The sequence below is a fragment of the Dasypus novemcinctus genome, chromosome 26 (genome assembly GCF_030445035.2).
Source record: "Dasypus novemcinctus isolate mDasNov1 chromosome 26, mDasNov1.1.hap2, whole genome shotgun sequence".
Taxonomy (NCBI): Eukaryota; Metazoa; Chordata; class Mammalia; order Cingulata; family Dasypodidae; genus Dasypus; species Dasypus novemcinctus.
The window spans coordinates 3,549,881-3,565,232 of NC_080698.1; the positions used below are offsets into that span (position 1 = coordinate 3,549,881).

At 66.3% G+C, this 15,352-nt stretch overlaps 1 protein-coding gene and 1 long non-coding RNA gene across 2 annotated transcripts in view; one reads left to right on the forward strand and one right to left on the reverse strand.

Moving 5' to 3' along the window:
* Positions 1-517: 517 nt before the first annotated feature.
* Positions 518-4,503, reverse strand: LOC131276082 (uncharacterized). The gene is made up of 3 exons (XR_009183561.1): positions 4,281-4,503; positions 1,727-3,388; positions 518-1,420 (listed from the first exon to the last, which is right to left on the reverse strand). It is a non-coding gene; the product is annotated as an uncharacterized lncRNA (long non-coding RNA).
* A 254-nt stretch (positions 4,504-4,757) lies between these two features.
* VIPR1 (vasoactive intestinal peptide receptor 1) overlaps positions 4,758-15,352 on the forward strand; it is a 28,627-nt gene continuing 18,032 nt past the window's right edge. Inside the window, 2 exon segments of the mRNA XM_004448624.4 lie at positions 4,758-4,849; positions 13,670-13,778. Of these exon segments, the coding sequence (XP_004448681.2) occupies positions 4,781-4,849; positions 13,670-13,778 (178 nt within the window). The 5' untranslated portion in view covers positions 4,758-4,780.

A 15,352-nucleotide genomic window follows, 5' to 3' on the forward strand; every position in this document is an offset into this window, starting at 1 on the left:
GTGCCCCCGAGATACACATTCACACGCTCCTGCACACACACACGCTGCCGGCGGCGGTGACAGGGGCCTGAGGCTGCCGTTGGAGGGTGAGCAGGAGGGAAGGGTCCCAGGCTCCCTCACCACGCACCAAGCCCCCCGCAGGGCCAGTGTAGACGGCTGTATCGGGGATGAAGGGGTGCTCTTCAGTGCATGCCGTTAAAGAAGGAATGTGGGAACATTTCTTCTCTAAACACCTGCTTGGGTCTCTCTGCCCTCCGCCAAACTGCAGCTTAGAGCGCAGGTGGATCTTCTCACGAGAAGAGGTGGCCCACGGCAGAGGGGCAGGCTGGGGAGTCAGGAGCGTTCCACAGCTTGGAGCTGACGGTCCCGACCAACGAGCAAAGACCTCCACCTTGGACGCCCAGAGAGGGCAAAGCTTGCCTGGAGCCGACAGGCAATGCACCCGCCCTGGAAGAGGGCTCTTAGAAGAGTGACCCCCCGGCTGTGTCGCTTCCTCGCCTCACCCTGGCCTGGCTCCCTCCAGGTGGGCTGAGCCCCTGCTGTGGCTCCCAGCCACCTGCGTTAGTCAGCAGAAGGGGTGCTGGTTGGTCTTTATAAAGGCTATTTATTCAGGGTAGGAGCTTACAGACACAAAGCCATAAAGCATAAGTTACTTCCCTCACCACAGTCTATTTGTTTTTTGGGTTTTTTTTAAAGATTTATTTATTTTTTTCTTTCTCTCCCCTTCCCCCCTACTCCAGTTGTCTGTTCTGTGTGTCTATTTGCTGCATCGTCTTCTTTGTCTGCTTCGGTTGTTGTCAGCGGCACGGGAATCTGTGTTTCTTTTTGTTGTGTCATCTTGCTGCGTCAGCTCTCTGTGTGAGCGGCGCCATTCTTAGGCAGGCTGCATTTTCTTTTGCACTGGGCAGCTCTCCTTATGGGGTGCACTCCTTGTGCATGGGGCTCCCCCAAGCAGGGAACACCCCTGTGTGGCATGGCACTCCTTGCGCGCATCAGCACCGCGCGTGGGCCAGCTCCACACGGGTCAGGAGGCCCAGAGTTTGAACCGTGGACCTCCCACATGGTAGACGGACGCCCTAACCACTGGGCCAAGTCCACTTCCCACCAAAGTCTATTTGGAGCAAGATGGCTGCCGACGTCTGCAAGGGTTCAGGCTTCCTGGGTTCCCACATTCCTGGGGCTTGCTTTTCTTTGGGTTCAATGTTCCTCTCTTCCTGGGGCTGGCTTCTCTTTCCTCTGCGTGCTGACTTCCCAGGGCCCCAGCTTCAGTCTTCAGCATCAAACTCCAACAGCAAAACTCCAACATTAGGCGGTAGATGTGGCTCAGGTGATTGGGCTCCTGTCTAACACATGGAAAGCCCTGGGTTTGATTTCTGGGGCCTCCTGGTGAAGGCAAGCTGGCCTGCACCCCCACGGAGAGCTGAGAGCAGACAGAGAGTGTGAACAACAAGGGCGGGGGGAGAGAAATAAATGAAGTAAAATAAGTAATTTTAAAAAAAAACAACTCCAACATCAGAAACCCTCAACTCTGTCCTTTGCCACGCCTTTTATCTGTGAGTCCCCGCCAAGGGGTGGGGACTCAACGCCCTGATCATAACTCAGTCATGCCCAGGTACAGACCAGATTACAAGCACAATCCAATATCTATTTTTGGAATTCATCCATAATATCAAAGTGCTCCACCACCCTTCCCACTCCGCCACAGCCTCACCGCCCTCAAGCTCACAGGCAGTGAAGGTGTGGCTCCAGGCGGCTGGATGAAGAGCTGGGATGGAGGGGCTGGTGTTCGCGGCACCGCCCAGGCGGGAGGCGGGCAGCTCTGAAGGAGTAACTGCAGATTCTCTCCTTGCCGTGCCTGGCAGGTGCCTCTGCCTCTCTCTTCCCCCCACCTCCGGCACCCTCGGTACCCTGTGATTCCTGACATCTGGAAGGTGACATCTGGAAGGGTCAGGGACCCGGAAGAGGTTCAAGAGATCCCCAAGGGGGGGTCCATGCAAGAGGGACGTGGGGGAACAGAAAGCAGGAGGTGGCCCAGGGCCCCTCCCCAAGCCTGAACGGGTTAGGCAAAGGCAGACCGAAGAGGGGCCCGGGGTTTGGCACTTCCCAGCACTGCTTCGCGCCCCCTCGGGCACCTGCTCCCTCCCACAGCACACGCCCTGCATCTCACAGCATCCCCCCCTTCTAGAAGCCTTCCCGACCACCCAGGTGAGAAGAGCTTTTCTTCCTCAGCTCCCACATGATGCCCCAAGTGTGGACCCCTGGCTGAGCCCGCAGCTTCAGCGCACAGGAAAGGGCGTGTGGGAGCCGTTACTGGTCAAGGTCAAATTTAGCCGTAGGTGAATTTTTGAAGGTTGTTTTTTGGGGTTTTTGTGTGTTTTTTGCTTGTTTTCACTATTATTTTTTTTTTCTTCTGCATATTTTTTTGTGCCCCTTTGATGGGCGAGGAAGGGCGTGTCCCCTAGGGGAACGAAAGACCAAAGAAGTGGTTTTCATTGCAAAGAATCCGTAGGGAAACTATTCCGAGTCACTCCCTCCCTTCCTGGGAACCAGAAGCGAGGGCTGGGGTGTCGGGGGGCCTTGACTGAGGAGGGGGCTTGAAGTGCACCCCCCCCCCCCCGGCACAAGGGAAGGCCAGCCCCTCCCTGGCTGGCGGCCCCAAGGTTCCCTCCCTCTTCCTCACCCAGGCCCACTGACCACCCGCGGGGACCCGGCCTGACAGTGGGCATGGCAAAGCGGGCCCCCCCCCCTCAGTCCAGTCCTCACCCCGCAGCGTAGCCCCAGATACCCGAGAGAGGGCAGGCGAGCCTCAACAGGGCGGGCGCTGAGAGGCCGCACTTGCTGGGTGCTGCGTGCGTGGGCGCAAGGGAGGCGTGGGCGCAAGGGAGGCGTGGGCAAGGATGGCTGGCACCGAGCCGCTGGCATCCTCATCCGCCTGTTCCTTTTAACTTCTAAAAACATGCTACTAGATAATTTAACAGCATTGCTGCGGCTCGTACTGAGCTTCCCACTGGCGCGGTCTCGGCAGGGACCCGGGGCACTTGCGGGCAAAGGCCGTGTCCCGTCCTCAGCAGTGTCCAGGCCCTGCAGGTCCCAGGTGCTGGCGCTGCTGGCCATCCGAGAGTGTGGCGGGGGAGATGGGCGTGGACACCACTGCACGCGGACCCCTCTCCTTACTGCGACACTGGGCGAAGCGGCCGGAGCGGTGGGGCTGGCGCAGCAGCTCCTTGGGGATCGGCCACGGGGGGACGTGCTGCCCGAGCAGGACGGTCCACTGGCTGCGGGCGCAGTAGAGAACGGCCCCAGCTGACGTCCCCTTTCGCCCGGGGTCGCTCATTTCCAGATGTCCAGCCAAAGTGACTCCCCAGGCTGAGGACACAGCTCCACTGCCCTGCTGGGAAAACAGGCCTGGAAAGGGGGTGCTGTCGGGGTCACAAGGGGAGGCAAGCGCTCCTGATTTCTGAACTTAGCCACGGCCCACGGAGGGGGGGGGGGGGTGCGTGTCAGAGGAGCTGGCGCCGTCACACGCTCCCTCCACTCGGGAGACTGGTCCAAATCCCAGGGAGCTGGGGCAGGGCCACCTCCAGAATCCCCCGACCTGGAGAAGGGCCCGTCCGGATCCCTGGACATGCCCGGAAGGGCGCGGAAGCAGGGCGGAGCCGCAGGAGCTCCTCCGCAACTTCTGCCAGGAATGTGGCCCTGTGTCCCCGCTGGGGCCCAGTGCACAGCGAAAAGGGAAGGAAAGAAGGGAGGAAGAAAGGAAGGGAGGACTGAAGGAGGGAGGGAGAGAGGAAGGAAGGAGGGAGGGAGAGAGGAAGGAGGGAGGAGGGAGGGAGGAGGAGGGAGGCTGGCACCTGCAGGCGCCTCACCTCCGCGCACGCAGCTCTCAGCCCCTCGTGGCACCGACACCAGCCGTCGCGCCCCGTCACTCCCGCTCACCGACCCGCCCGGGTCCCGCCGCCACCCCCGCCGGCTGTGGCCTCGGCGTCGCGCCAGCGGGGCCCTCGGAAAGGGCTGGCAGCGCCCACGCGCCCTCCCGTGGGGCCGGGGTTCGGGGAGTCTGGTAGAGGGCCCCGCGGGGCAAGGGGCGGGCGGGGGCGCGCGGCGCCGGGCGGTCTGGGTGCGCGCCCTCTGGGTCGCCCTCTGGGTGCGCGCAGCCGCCGGGGGCTCCCCGCGCGGGGACGCCAGCGCCTCGGCCCGAGCCGCCGCCGCGCGCTTTCCTCCTCCCACCCGCGTCCCCCGCGACGGAGGGGCTGCGGAGAGCGGGTCGCCCCGCGCCGCACCTCGAGGGTCTCCAGCCCGGGGCGCAGGGCGGGCTGCAGCCGCACCCGGGCGGCAGATGGGCCACTTCCTCCCCCGAAACCCGGCCCGCAGTGGAAAACGAGAGACCGGCGGGCGGCTTCCTGGAGGGGGCGGCTCCGAGGCTGCACGTGAAGGGCGCGCTGGGGTGGGCCCGAGGGGCGTGCGGGGAGGCCACGCGCAGGCGCGGGGCCCGGGGCGAGCCCAGCAGGGGGACGGCGTGGACTTCCCGGGGTGGCCCCGGGGGCCAAGGACGGCGGAGGCCTCGAGACGGGGACCCGGGGGGCCTGGCGGCGGCGCGCGGGGGCGACCCCGCCCCTCCCGGCACCTGCGCGCCGGCCCCGCCCCCGCCGGCCCATTGGCCGCCCCCGCCGCCCGTCAGCCGAGCCCCCGGGCCCCGCCCCCAGCCCCCGGGCGCCTCTGGGTGCCGGGCCCGCGGCCGCCGCATTCGGCCAGGCCCGCCGCCGCGGGCTCAGGGTGCACCATGCGCCCGCCGCGCGCCCGCTGGCTGTGCGTCCTGGCCGGCGCCCTCGCCTGCGCCCTGGGCCCGGCGGTGAGTGCCCGGTCCGCAGCCGGGGTGGGGGGCGGGCGTCGGTGCCCGGGCGGGAAGGGGCGCGCGGGCCCCCGTCCCGCCCGGGTCGGGATCTAACCCCGAGGGATCTAACCCCGGGAAGGGGCGCGCCCAGTCCCAGCCGCGAAGCCCGGAGCCGGCGTGGCGACCCGAGGACCCCGGGGTCCCGGACTTGCCTGTGGCGGAGTGGCTGCAGGTGGGCGCAGGGTGGGAGGTCAGCGCACGCGGGGTCGGAGAGTGCTGGGCTCGCCCGCAGGGTCTGGGGGGTCGGCCCCTGGCGCGTCCGTGGGGTGGGTGATGGGGGTGTCTTCCCAGCAGCAGCCTCAGCGCTGGCGCCTCCGGGAGCCCCCTGCGGGCGCTCGCCCCCTGAGCGAGCGGCTCCCTCGGGGAGGGCGGTGGGCCTGAGGGTCGGAGGGTCGGTGAGGGCAGGGGCAGAGGGGACAGAGAGCCTGCGCCCCCAAGCCTGCCCCTCCTGCGCGTCCTCCCCACGTGAGCATGTGTGCACCCCTGGCACAGGCGTGCCCAGGTGCCCCGCCCGCGCGCCGCAGCACCCAGGTATGGGCGTGTCTGGGGGGGCCTCACCCCGACTGCGGGGCAGACCCCGATGCGAATGCAGGCTCGCCCCCACTCTTTTACAGACGGGCCCGCGGGGCGCAGAGCTCCCCAAGCCAGCCCCTCTCCAGCCAGGCCTGGACAGAGAGGCCGCCCCCCCCCCCCAGTACCTCAGGCCCCAAGGAGTCTGGGGGTGCTGCTTGGGCAAGGCTCAAAGGGGGCAGCGGTTCTGTCCCGTGACCCTCACACCACCCCCTTCTCCAGGGCAGGGTCCCCTTTCCACCTGGCTGGTGTCTCGCAAGCCCTGAGGACAGGGAGCTCATTGTCAGTCTTGGAAGTGGACTTCTGACAGTGGACAGGACCCCCTCCCCGCCCCCTGTAGCCCTGAGGCCCGTCTCCTGAGCACTCACTTCCCAGCCAAGCTCCGGGCCTGGGTCCACAGCTCTGGGTGAGCCGGGAGTCTCAGAGCACACTGACACCCCATCCCCGTCCCTGGAGCTGTCTCAGCCAGGGCAAGAGGGGTTCTGTGGGACCTCCTCGCAGGCCAGGCCACCTCTGCCCCAATGCCCAGGCCTGGACTCGCCCAGTGTCCCCTCCGCTCTCTCTCCACGTCGTACTCCTTCAGTGCTCAACTCTAGGTCCTCCCCCAGGCAGCCTTCTCTGATTGCCCCAGCCCACTCCGCCCTCCGCCTCTGACCCGACCTTCCAGCCCTGCCCACCTCCCAGTCGGGGCTGAGCTGACCACCCCTGGGACCGAGGACTGGCCCCTCCACCTCCCGTGTCCCCCCAGCCCCCAGCCCCAGCTGGGCTGTAGTGGGGGCCCCGCCCCCTCGGCTGCTCCCCGCCCCCCGCCCCTCAGTCCCCGCTCACTGCCTCGTGGGGTGACACCAGGCAATCCTGCTGCAGCCGGGCGGGGGGGGGGGGGGGGGGCAGCCACGTTATCAGAGTCGTAAAACGGCAGCTGCAAAGTTCAGGCTGAAGGCCCCAAGTCTTATCGCTCCTGTTTATGGCGCCCTGACCTCTGCCTGGGAAATCTCGGAACAGGGAAGCAAAAAACGGAAAGCAAACCCCCAGCCTCCCGGAGGAGGAAGTCAGCCCCGGGTGGGGGGGGGGGGCACCGGGGAGGAGCAGACCCCCGCAGGCCCCGTCCTGGATGGACGCCCGGGCTGGTAGGGGGAAGCCAAATCCCATGACCTGGGGGAAGGGCCCAGGTGGTGTGGGGTGCAGCCTCCCAGCCTGTGGAAGGGGAGTCCTGTGAGGAGCAGTCAGGGAGGGCTTCCTGGAGGAGGCAGGACAGTGCCTGGGATAATGTGGCTACGCTGGGCCTGTCCCTAGAAGGATGAAGAGGTCCCAGCTGGGCCCAGAGGCTGGGTTGGCCCAAGGAGTAGGGGAGGCGTGGCTCCCCTTGCCGCAGACACCCTCGCCTGCCCCCGGCTCCCAGCCTCCCCAGGGCTGCCCACAGCCACGGCCCCCGTGACCCCATGGCCCGCTGGCCCCGCAGGTCGCCCCATGGGCTTTAGGGAACCAGCTGCGCCTGGGCGCGCCAGCCCTCCTCCCCCTTGGGCGAAGTGACAACTTCTGTTCCGCACGTCCACTCCCTGCGGCGGGGCCTGGGGGCCGCTGGGGGGAGAGAACAGTGGTGCCAGTGGCCTGGGAGCCCCCGCTTGCCAGTGCCACGGCCCCTGGGCAGAAGCCCGGGGGTCCCCAGAGCCAGCAGGGCCCCAGGGGGGGCGAGGCGTCCTCCTGGGATGGCCTGAAGCTCCAGGCCGGCGGCGTGGGTGGGTCCTTTGGGGCGGCCAGCGGCGGGTGAAGGCTGCGGGAGCCTGGTGGCGGCCCAGCCCGGGCGGGCGGGGACATCTGCCCTGCCGGCGCCTGCCGCCTGCCTGGGCCCCACGGGGTGCGGGAAGGGCCCGGGCGAAGGCCGCCGCCCCCTCCCCCCACAGCGCCTTGAGGCTCCGCTCGCCCCTGCCGGCCCTCCCGACCTCCTTACACGTGGGAAAGGACGTGAACACAGCAGTGGCACGACTTAGAAGTGCGTCGGCCGGAGCAAACCAGACACGGCTTACTCTCCCACGCGTGTGTGCATAAACTTTTATAATGAAAAATTTCAAACATGCAAAAGGAGAGAGAAGAGCGTAATGAACATCCAAATACCCAATTCCCAGGTGGAACCCGGTTAACCTTTATAATCTTGCAATTAATATTTGCATCATCTGCTTGGTTGGCTGAAATGCTTCGAATTACAGACATCACGACAGGCCACCCCAGTTTATTTCAAGAGGCATCTCTAAAACCAAAGGCCATTTCCCTACGTAGCTACAATACCATTGTCACACCTAACAAAGTTCAGCGTGACTTCTTGATGCCTAATATTCAAATATCCCCACAGGTCCCCCGCATGCCGTTTTCCTCGGCCTGTCGAGCTCCGCGTTTACTGAGCGCCGCGAGAGCAAGCGGGCTGCAGGCGCCCAGTGTGCGGGTGGGATCCGCGGGGCCGGCGGGTGCGGCTTCACCCCTCCCGCGGGGCTTGCGAGCTGAAGGCTCCTCTCAGGAGGCGCTTCCCCGCCCCCTACCCTAGAGGCAGGTTCTCCCTGCGGAGCGGGCGGCCAGGCAGGGGGCCGAGGTCGCCAGCCGCCTCCGCTGGCGAGGGGGTCGCTGCCCTGAGGGCCGCTGGGCCCAGCTGTCCCCGGGGCCGCAGCACCGTCTCCCCCGGGCCCTGCATTCCCAAGCCGAGCCCTTGCTCCCCAGAGGTGTCCGGGGGACCTGCGAGGAGCCCGCCCCTGCTGCCGGCTCCCCCCGCAGTCCTCAAGCCTCCGCGCCTGAAGGGAAACCCCCGAGAAGGGCCTGGGGGCCCCTGGGCGTAAGCCAGGCTGAGGCCGGCCAGGTTTGGCCAATAACCAGAGCGCACTGTCACTGGTCCCCCCGGGGCGCGTCCTGGCACCACCTCGAGCTCTGGAAAGCCCCCTCCCCACCTCGGGTCCAAATCAGCGCCCCAGCTGGGCGCCAACAGCAGAGCCTGCCCGAGCAGCGCGGTGCCTGCCGAACCTCCTTGGAAAGCCCCCGCGTGCCAGCGCCCCTCTGCCCGGAAGTCCCCAGGGGACAGATGAGTTTGGGTGACCTGCCCCGGCCCACCCCGCCGAGAAGGGGCGATCTGACCCCAGAACCTCGTGGAACTCACCAGGCTGTCCTGCCGCTCCTCCCAGAGGGGCCGTGGCATGCCACGTGCCACCCCGAGGGCGTTGGCAGAAGGGTTTGTTGTCCTTTAAATGAGCAGAGGGCGCAGGTCTGCGGTGGCGGCTCGGCGTGCTGTCACGCGGGTTGGCCCGCGTGGCCGGGCCATGTCCAGCGCTGTCCTGTCTCACCGGCAGGCTCGCTGGAGCCGCTTTCCAGTAAGACGAGGTCTCACCTGGGCTCCCCCGTGCCCTCTGCAGAGCTGAGCCTGCTTCTCCGCGCCTCTGCCCCCGCCGGGTTCCACGCTCTACCTCCTTGCCGCCCTGCCCTCTCCCCCGGTTACCCTTCCCTCCCCTCTCCCCCTCCAACACCCCGCACCAACTCAAAAGTAAAAAAGCCAAAATGCGGGGGGTGGCCGGGAAGCGGGGCCCTGGGAGCCCCTGGCCAGCCCCCTTCCCCTCTGGGTCCTCACTTCTCCCCGAGAGAGGGGTCTCTCGGCCACACCGTGGATCCACGGGGAGAGGAGGCTCTTACAGGGCTGGAGGCGTGCAGGGCTTCTATAGAGGGCTGGAGCGGCCACGCGGCAGGCGGGAAGTCCCTCCCCCGGTCTCACCCGCCCCAGCCTGCTGCATCTGACACCCTCTCACCACCCAGCTCTGCCCGCAGGCCCTCGTGCTCCCAGGGCCGCCTGTGGCCCTCGGCTCCTGCCATCACACCCAGGCCCTGGGCAAGGCCGGAGGGCCTGATCGAGGCCCCAGTGAGGGGGCCTGAGCCGAGCCGGCCCGGCAGCTGACCGACCGCCCGGGTACCTGGTGCCTTCACCCCCACACCCCAGCCTTTGGCCCCGTCTTGGGAAGCCCCCCCCCATGGAAAGACCCTCCAGCTTCTGCCCCGGGCCGAGCTCCAAGAGGGGGCTTTTGCCTCGAAGCGCGGCCTGTCCCTGCGGGTGGAGGCTCGGGGGCTCAGGGCAGGCGAGAGCTCCAACACCCTCTCCACCTTCCTGAGCCCCGAGGAAGGAAAGCAGCAAGAGTAAGCTCGGGGGTCGCTGGCGGGTTGGCAGGGGAACCCCGAGTCTTCGGTGAGGCCAGGATCAGCCGCGTGTTAGCAGTGCCACCTGCCTCGTGGTGCTCTCCTCCATCCCCGCTGCCCCCGCCTGAGCCAGGCCGCGTGGTTTCTGCCCGGCTGGTACAGGACCCTCCCCTCCATCTCTGCGCCCACCCTCCACATGGCCCCAAGGGACCTTTGGGAATGGGTGCTCCATCCTCACTCCCTCGCTTCAACCCCTTGATGGTCCCAATGGCTTAGGGTCAAACCCCCAATTTAAGCTTGGTGCCCCGCCCCTGCCTACATGTCCCAACTCGTCTTCTGACCCCCCCTCCCCGTGACTGCAGCCAGCTCAGGCCTCTTGGAACCCTGGGATGTATTAGTTTTTTTTTTTTAAGATTTATTTATTTTATTTTATTTCCCCCCCTCCCCCGGTTGTCTGTTCTTGGTGTCTATTTGCTGTGTCTTGTTTCTTTGTCGGCTTCTGTTGTCGTCAGCGGCACGGGAAGTGTGGGTAGCACCATTCCTGGGCAGGCTGCTCTTTCTTTCACGCTGGGCGGCTCTCCTTATGGGGCGCACTCCTTGCGCGTGGGGCTCCCCTACGCGGGGGACACCCCTGCGTGGCAGGGCACTCCTTGTGCACATCAGCACTGCACATGGACCAGCTCCACACGGGTCAAGGAGGCCCGGGGTTTGAACCGCGGACCTCCCATGTGGTAGACGGACACCCTAACCACTGGGCCAAGTCCATTTCCCTGTGTTAGGTATTTTCATGCCTCCGTGCCTCTTCACGCACTGCTCCCACTTTCTGGAATGCTCTCCCTCCATCTCTGTCAAACTCTTACACATCCTCCAAGACCCTCCTCTATTACCCCGTCCTCTCTGAAGACACACCACAGCTCTGTTCCACCCTGGAATCCTTTCCTGGGATCAGCCAAGGGCTTGGCTATATTCAGCCAATTTTCCAACTCTGTGTGTCTGGAGACCAGAGGGATAATGAGGATGTTTAGAATAGGGAAATTACTAGGAAAGGAAGTCCAAAGTCTGCCTGAATTCCTCAGTGATAAGGGTTGGAGAGAACTGTCCTGGCCCCGTCCCCCAAAGGGCAATGGTTGACCAGATGGCCCGCGCCAAGGTCATGGGGACAGACTGACAAAGTCCAGAGCAGTTGTTAGAGACTCGGGTCCCATCTGATCTGGCCTTGGGAACGTGCGTTCACTGGTGACCTTGGTGCCGCACTGCCTCTCTCTGCCATTTCCTCTGCTCCTCTCCCGATGACAGCCAGCACCCAATTAGATCATGGGGAGGACAAGAGCCCGTTTTCCAGGCTGTGCCCACTCTATTCAGAGACACCCCAGCTTCCCCGGGGGCTCTTGCGTCTACCCCTCCCTCCTCTCGCTGTTCTGCTGGGGCAGAAGGTCAGCTGGAGAGGTTTACCCTACACCCTTCCGCCCCAGAGAGGGGCAGGCAGAAGGTTCCAGGAATTCTCAGATGCCCATTGCGACTGACAAGTAGATACCACTTGGCAAACCACACTGCCACAGCCCTATCTCAAGATGCTCCAGGAAGTGGGGCACGCACTGCCTGTCCTCAGAGCACAGACTGGCCTCTTTGGTTGCAGGGAGGACAACTCAGCTGGTTTGAGTCCTGAAGGCGAAGCTTTGGTTCAGGTTGCAGGAAGCAGGGCTGGTCTCAGGCGCACCTGGATTTGGGAGCTCAAAGCGCCTCGCTCCGCCTCTCTCTTCTGCCTGCGGCTGTGTGGCTTTCATTACTGAGTTCCACTTGGCAACAAAATGGCAGTGGTAGTTCCAGCACCGAGTCCTTGGAGGTTTCCAGGGCAGTGGGAAAGAGCAAATCCCCTTGGCTGTGTGCTTCATCCTAAATCCCGGGAGTGCACCTCCCCGCTCTGAGCAGCCTGGCTTGGGCCCTGTGCCAGCTAGCAATGCTGACCGGCTTACGTCTTGGTCCCATGTCCATTCCCTGGAAGAGGGTTCATCAGAGCGCCCTGAGCTGGCAGTGGGCAAGGAGGTGGTTTCCAGGAGTGGGGACATAGGTACCAGAGGAGCGTGAGGGGTCCTGGGAGGCAGAAGCAGCAGGGTCCACTCCCATCGCCCTGCCTTGACCTTGTGGTGTGATGGGGAGGTGAGAACGGGCAGGAGAAGAAGCTGGGGCCGGAAAGGGTAGGAGGCAAGATGGGCCCTGCTGGCGAGGGGCCCAAAGCTCCCCTGGGGAGAAGACGGGGCAGGCCGCGGTGGCGGTGGCCAGTTCCCGGTGTCCTCGGGCTCCCCCTCCTCCCACACCTGGGCGGGACGAGCCCCACATCCCTGACGACGGAGCACCTCCAGACGTTGTCCACCTGAGGGCGAGCAGAAGGAGGAAGCACCTGACCCCAGGGGGCCCACGGGCACCAGGTTTCCTTCCAGCCTCCCGTCTCTTCTTCGAGACAGCCATGCGGCGCTGCATCCTGCTCCCTGGTGGGTCAGGCTTCCTTGAAAAGGGCCAAGCTGTCCCTGACTTACAGCTGAGATCTTCACCCCAACTGGCTGGTAGAACTGACAGTCTAAGGTGGAGCCCCGCGTTCACTGACGGCTCCAGGGCCCACAGGTAGGGCCGCCCGGAAGCCATCCTGGACAGGGAGGCTTTCCCTGGGACCCCTGAGCTAGCCAACCACGGCTCTTAGCTTCAGAGGGGAAGGTGGCACCGCGGGTGAGCTCCGCGAGCAGGAGGCTCCCGGGCTGGGAGAGCCGTGGAGGCGGAAGGAGCGCAGCCGCGAGGCCCCCTGGGCCTCAATGTGGACCACCCTACCCGCCCCCACCTGCAGTGAACTCCCTGGCTCTGGGGTGCAAATCCCTCAACGCTGGGTCGATTTACCGAGAACTGCAGCGGTCAAAGTCGGCGCCTTGGGCCACAAGAGCGGGGTCAGGTGAGGGCCCCTTACAGGAAGGAAATGGCGGGGCGCCCGCCCCCCCGCGCCTGCCCCACAACCCTGTGGCAAGAAAGGAGAGACTTGGCCCACAGGAAACTAAGGCCCGGGGAGATAAGGAGCTCGTGGGTGGGAGGGGCACGTGGAGGTGACACTGAGAACGGGAGCGGCCTTGCTGCCCGCGCCCTGGGGCCCCGTTGGGTGCTGCGGCCTTCTCCTCCCCAGCGGAGATGAGGAAACTGATGTGGGCCTGCCTGGGGCAGCAGCTGCGCCCCTAAGCCGGAGACCAGCCGACGCTGCACCAGCCCCGAGGTCCCTCGGCCCACCTTGCCACCCGCGGCAAGCGAGGCCTGACTCTTTCCGGCTCTTTCTGGACAGTGACCGGCCCCCACACACGTCTGCCCACTGCCAACCTCTGCCGCGCGCCCCGTCCGGCCCCAACCCGGTCCCTGGCTCTGGGAGGAGAGGGAGAACGCGGGCCCTCTGCCCTTCTCCCTGCCTCTCAGGGGCAAGCAGGGCCTGAGCAGCCCCGGGGGCCTCTGCGCCTTCCCGCGTGCACCCTCGCCCGCACCAGGTCTGGTACGACCTGAAGTTCTCCGACGCTGGGGACGAGGCGGGTGCAGTCTGGACAGCAGGGCCGGAGGAGTTCCCTTCCCAGCCCAGGACCCCGGGGACCTTCCCCCTGGGAGGGGGACACAGGCTGAGAAACGCAGCCCTCCTCTCGGGAACTCCCAGGGCTGCACCCAGGAGCACCCCGCAACGGCCCCACCCATCGGGGAGACTGAGGCAGGGATGGAGGGAGCTCCAGAGCCCGTGGCCCAGCTCCAGGCTCCAAGGAGAGGCCTCTGAGCAGGATAGCAGCGCCCGCAGAGGGGCCAGGTCGTACCGGCCACAGCCCTGCTGGGGGCCACCGGGAAGCCTTGGGGACTGGGAACAGGTGTGGGTCAGACCCAAGCCAGGGTCAGGGCTCAGTGTGGGGCCAGCACTGGGGCTGGTCCAGAGCCAGGAAGGCCTCCCGGGGGACGGTCCAGTCTGGCAACGGGCCTGCCTGCCGCCTGCCCTGGAGCCTGCGGGCGAGGGGGGCCCGGGCGCTGACCGGCCTCTGTCCCCAGGGTGGCCAGGCCACGGGACCGCTGCAGGAGGGGTGTTCCTACCTGAAGGAGATCGAGGCGGAGCACCAGAAGTGCCTAAAGGAGGAGGACCCGGAGAACGAGACCACAGGTGAGACCCCTCGGGCCAGCACAGTGGGGGCCGCAGCCCCCGGGAGCCCCGCTCCCCTCACACCGCCAGGCCACGTCTGCACAGCCCACACGTGCTGCAACGGGGCAGGGGGCCAGGAGTCCACTGGGTGGTCAGGAGCGGGTGCTGGGAGCAGGGGGGGCGGTCAGGGGGAAGGACGGGGGCTACCCGGCCCCATGCTCCCACCAGCCCACCCCCGACTGCCCTCAGCAGGGGGATCCTGCGACACTGGAGGGGAATGACCAGGGTGTGGGCCGCCTCGCCCCTCTTCCAGGAAGCGTGAAGATGGGGCCCCCGGCTGCTGGGGGCGCGAGGGCTCGGGTGTTTGGGGGGGTGTCCCTGGGCCGGGCCCCAGCCCTGTGCTCAGCGGGGGCTGAGACGCGCCTGGCCCCAGAGCACCACACAGGGGAGCAGGCAATTGTCCTGTGTCGGCGTAGGGAGAGTGGGGGACGCTCTCTCTGCCCCCACTGTCTGGATGCTCAAAGCCACCCTGGCGGAGCAGGCAGGGACCCCAAGCTTGTCTGCACAGGCCTGGGAGGTTGTCACACGGGGGAAACTGAGGACCAGCTCCCTCATCCCAGCCCCGGGCTCTGCGGCCCCATGGCTCCCGAGGGGTTAGCCGCGACCCCACACACACACGGAGGTGCACGGCTCCCCCCCACAGACCCTCGCGCTGCTGATGAGACAGGTTGAGCACGCGGGCTGCCCCTCGGGGGTGGGAGGGCTCCCGCTGGCGGAGGGCGCGGCGCGGGGTACCCTGAGCTGGAGGCCCAGCGCGGCCATCGGCCCAGGTGGCCGACACCTCTTCTTTCTGTTCCCCGCCCCGCACAGCGGGCCGCTGACAGCAGGAAGGATTGCAGAGGGCAGCCAGGGTTTAGAGAGCTGGAAGGCGGGGGGCAAGGGGGCGGGCTGCGTGGAGGGAAGGGGTGCGGGTCAAGTCCAGGGCTCACCGAGAGGAGAGGGAGGGACTGGCAGCACTGGCTCCGGCCGCCCTGCCGGTCATCTCAAGGATGACTCAGAGTTAGAGCTCAGACCTGCTCTCCCCAGGCGTGGCGCCCCATCTTCCCCGCCCCCCACCGCCTCTCTGAGACCCCACCGGCGTCCATCTGTCTTGGCCCTGCTGCCCGGTCTCTCTGGCCCCTGCCCCGTGTAGCCTCGTGGATGGACACTGCCCCCCCCCAGGTCTCAAGGAAATGACACCCCTGCCCCCTGACCCCTGAGACTGAGTCAAGGGCAGCTGGCCCCGCCCACTGCCCGGCACCTGCCCCACCCCGGGCAGGGGCAGAACGGGGCTGCAGACAGGCCTCGGTGGGCGCCAGACCCCAGACCCTCCCGGGCCCGGTGGGCAGCGCCCTCGTGAGCCCGGTGGGGTCGTGGCTGGTGCAGGGAGCCGGCGGGTGCACCACCCTCCCCGGGCAGTGCTGGGGCTCCAGGGCAGGGCAGGTGCGGGCTGCGGCTTTGCCCGAGCCAGCGTGGGGCCTCAGTCGCGCGCGTCGGACGTGGGGTGTCTGTGTGTGACTAGGGCGTGGACGCACCTGGATGTGTGTGCCACGTGC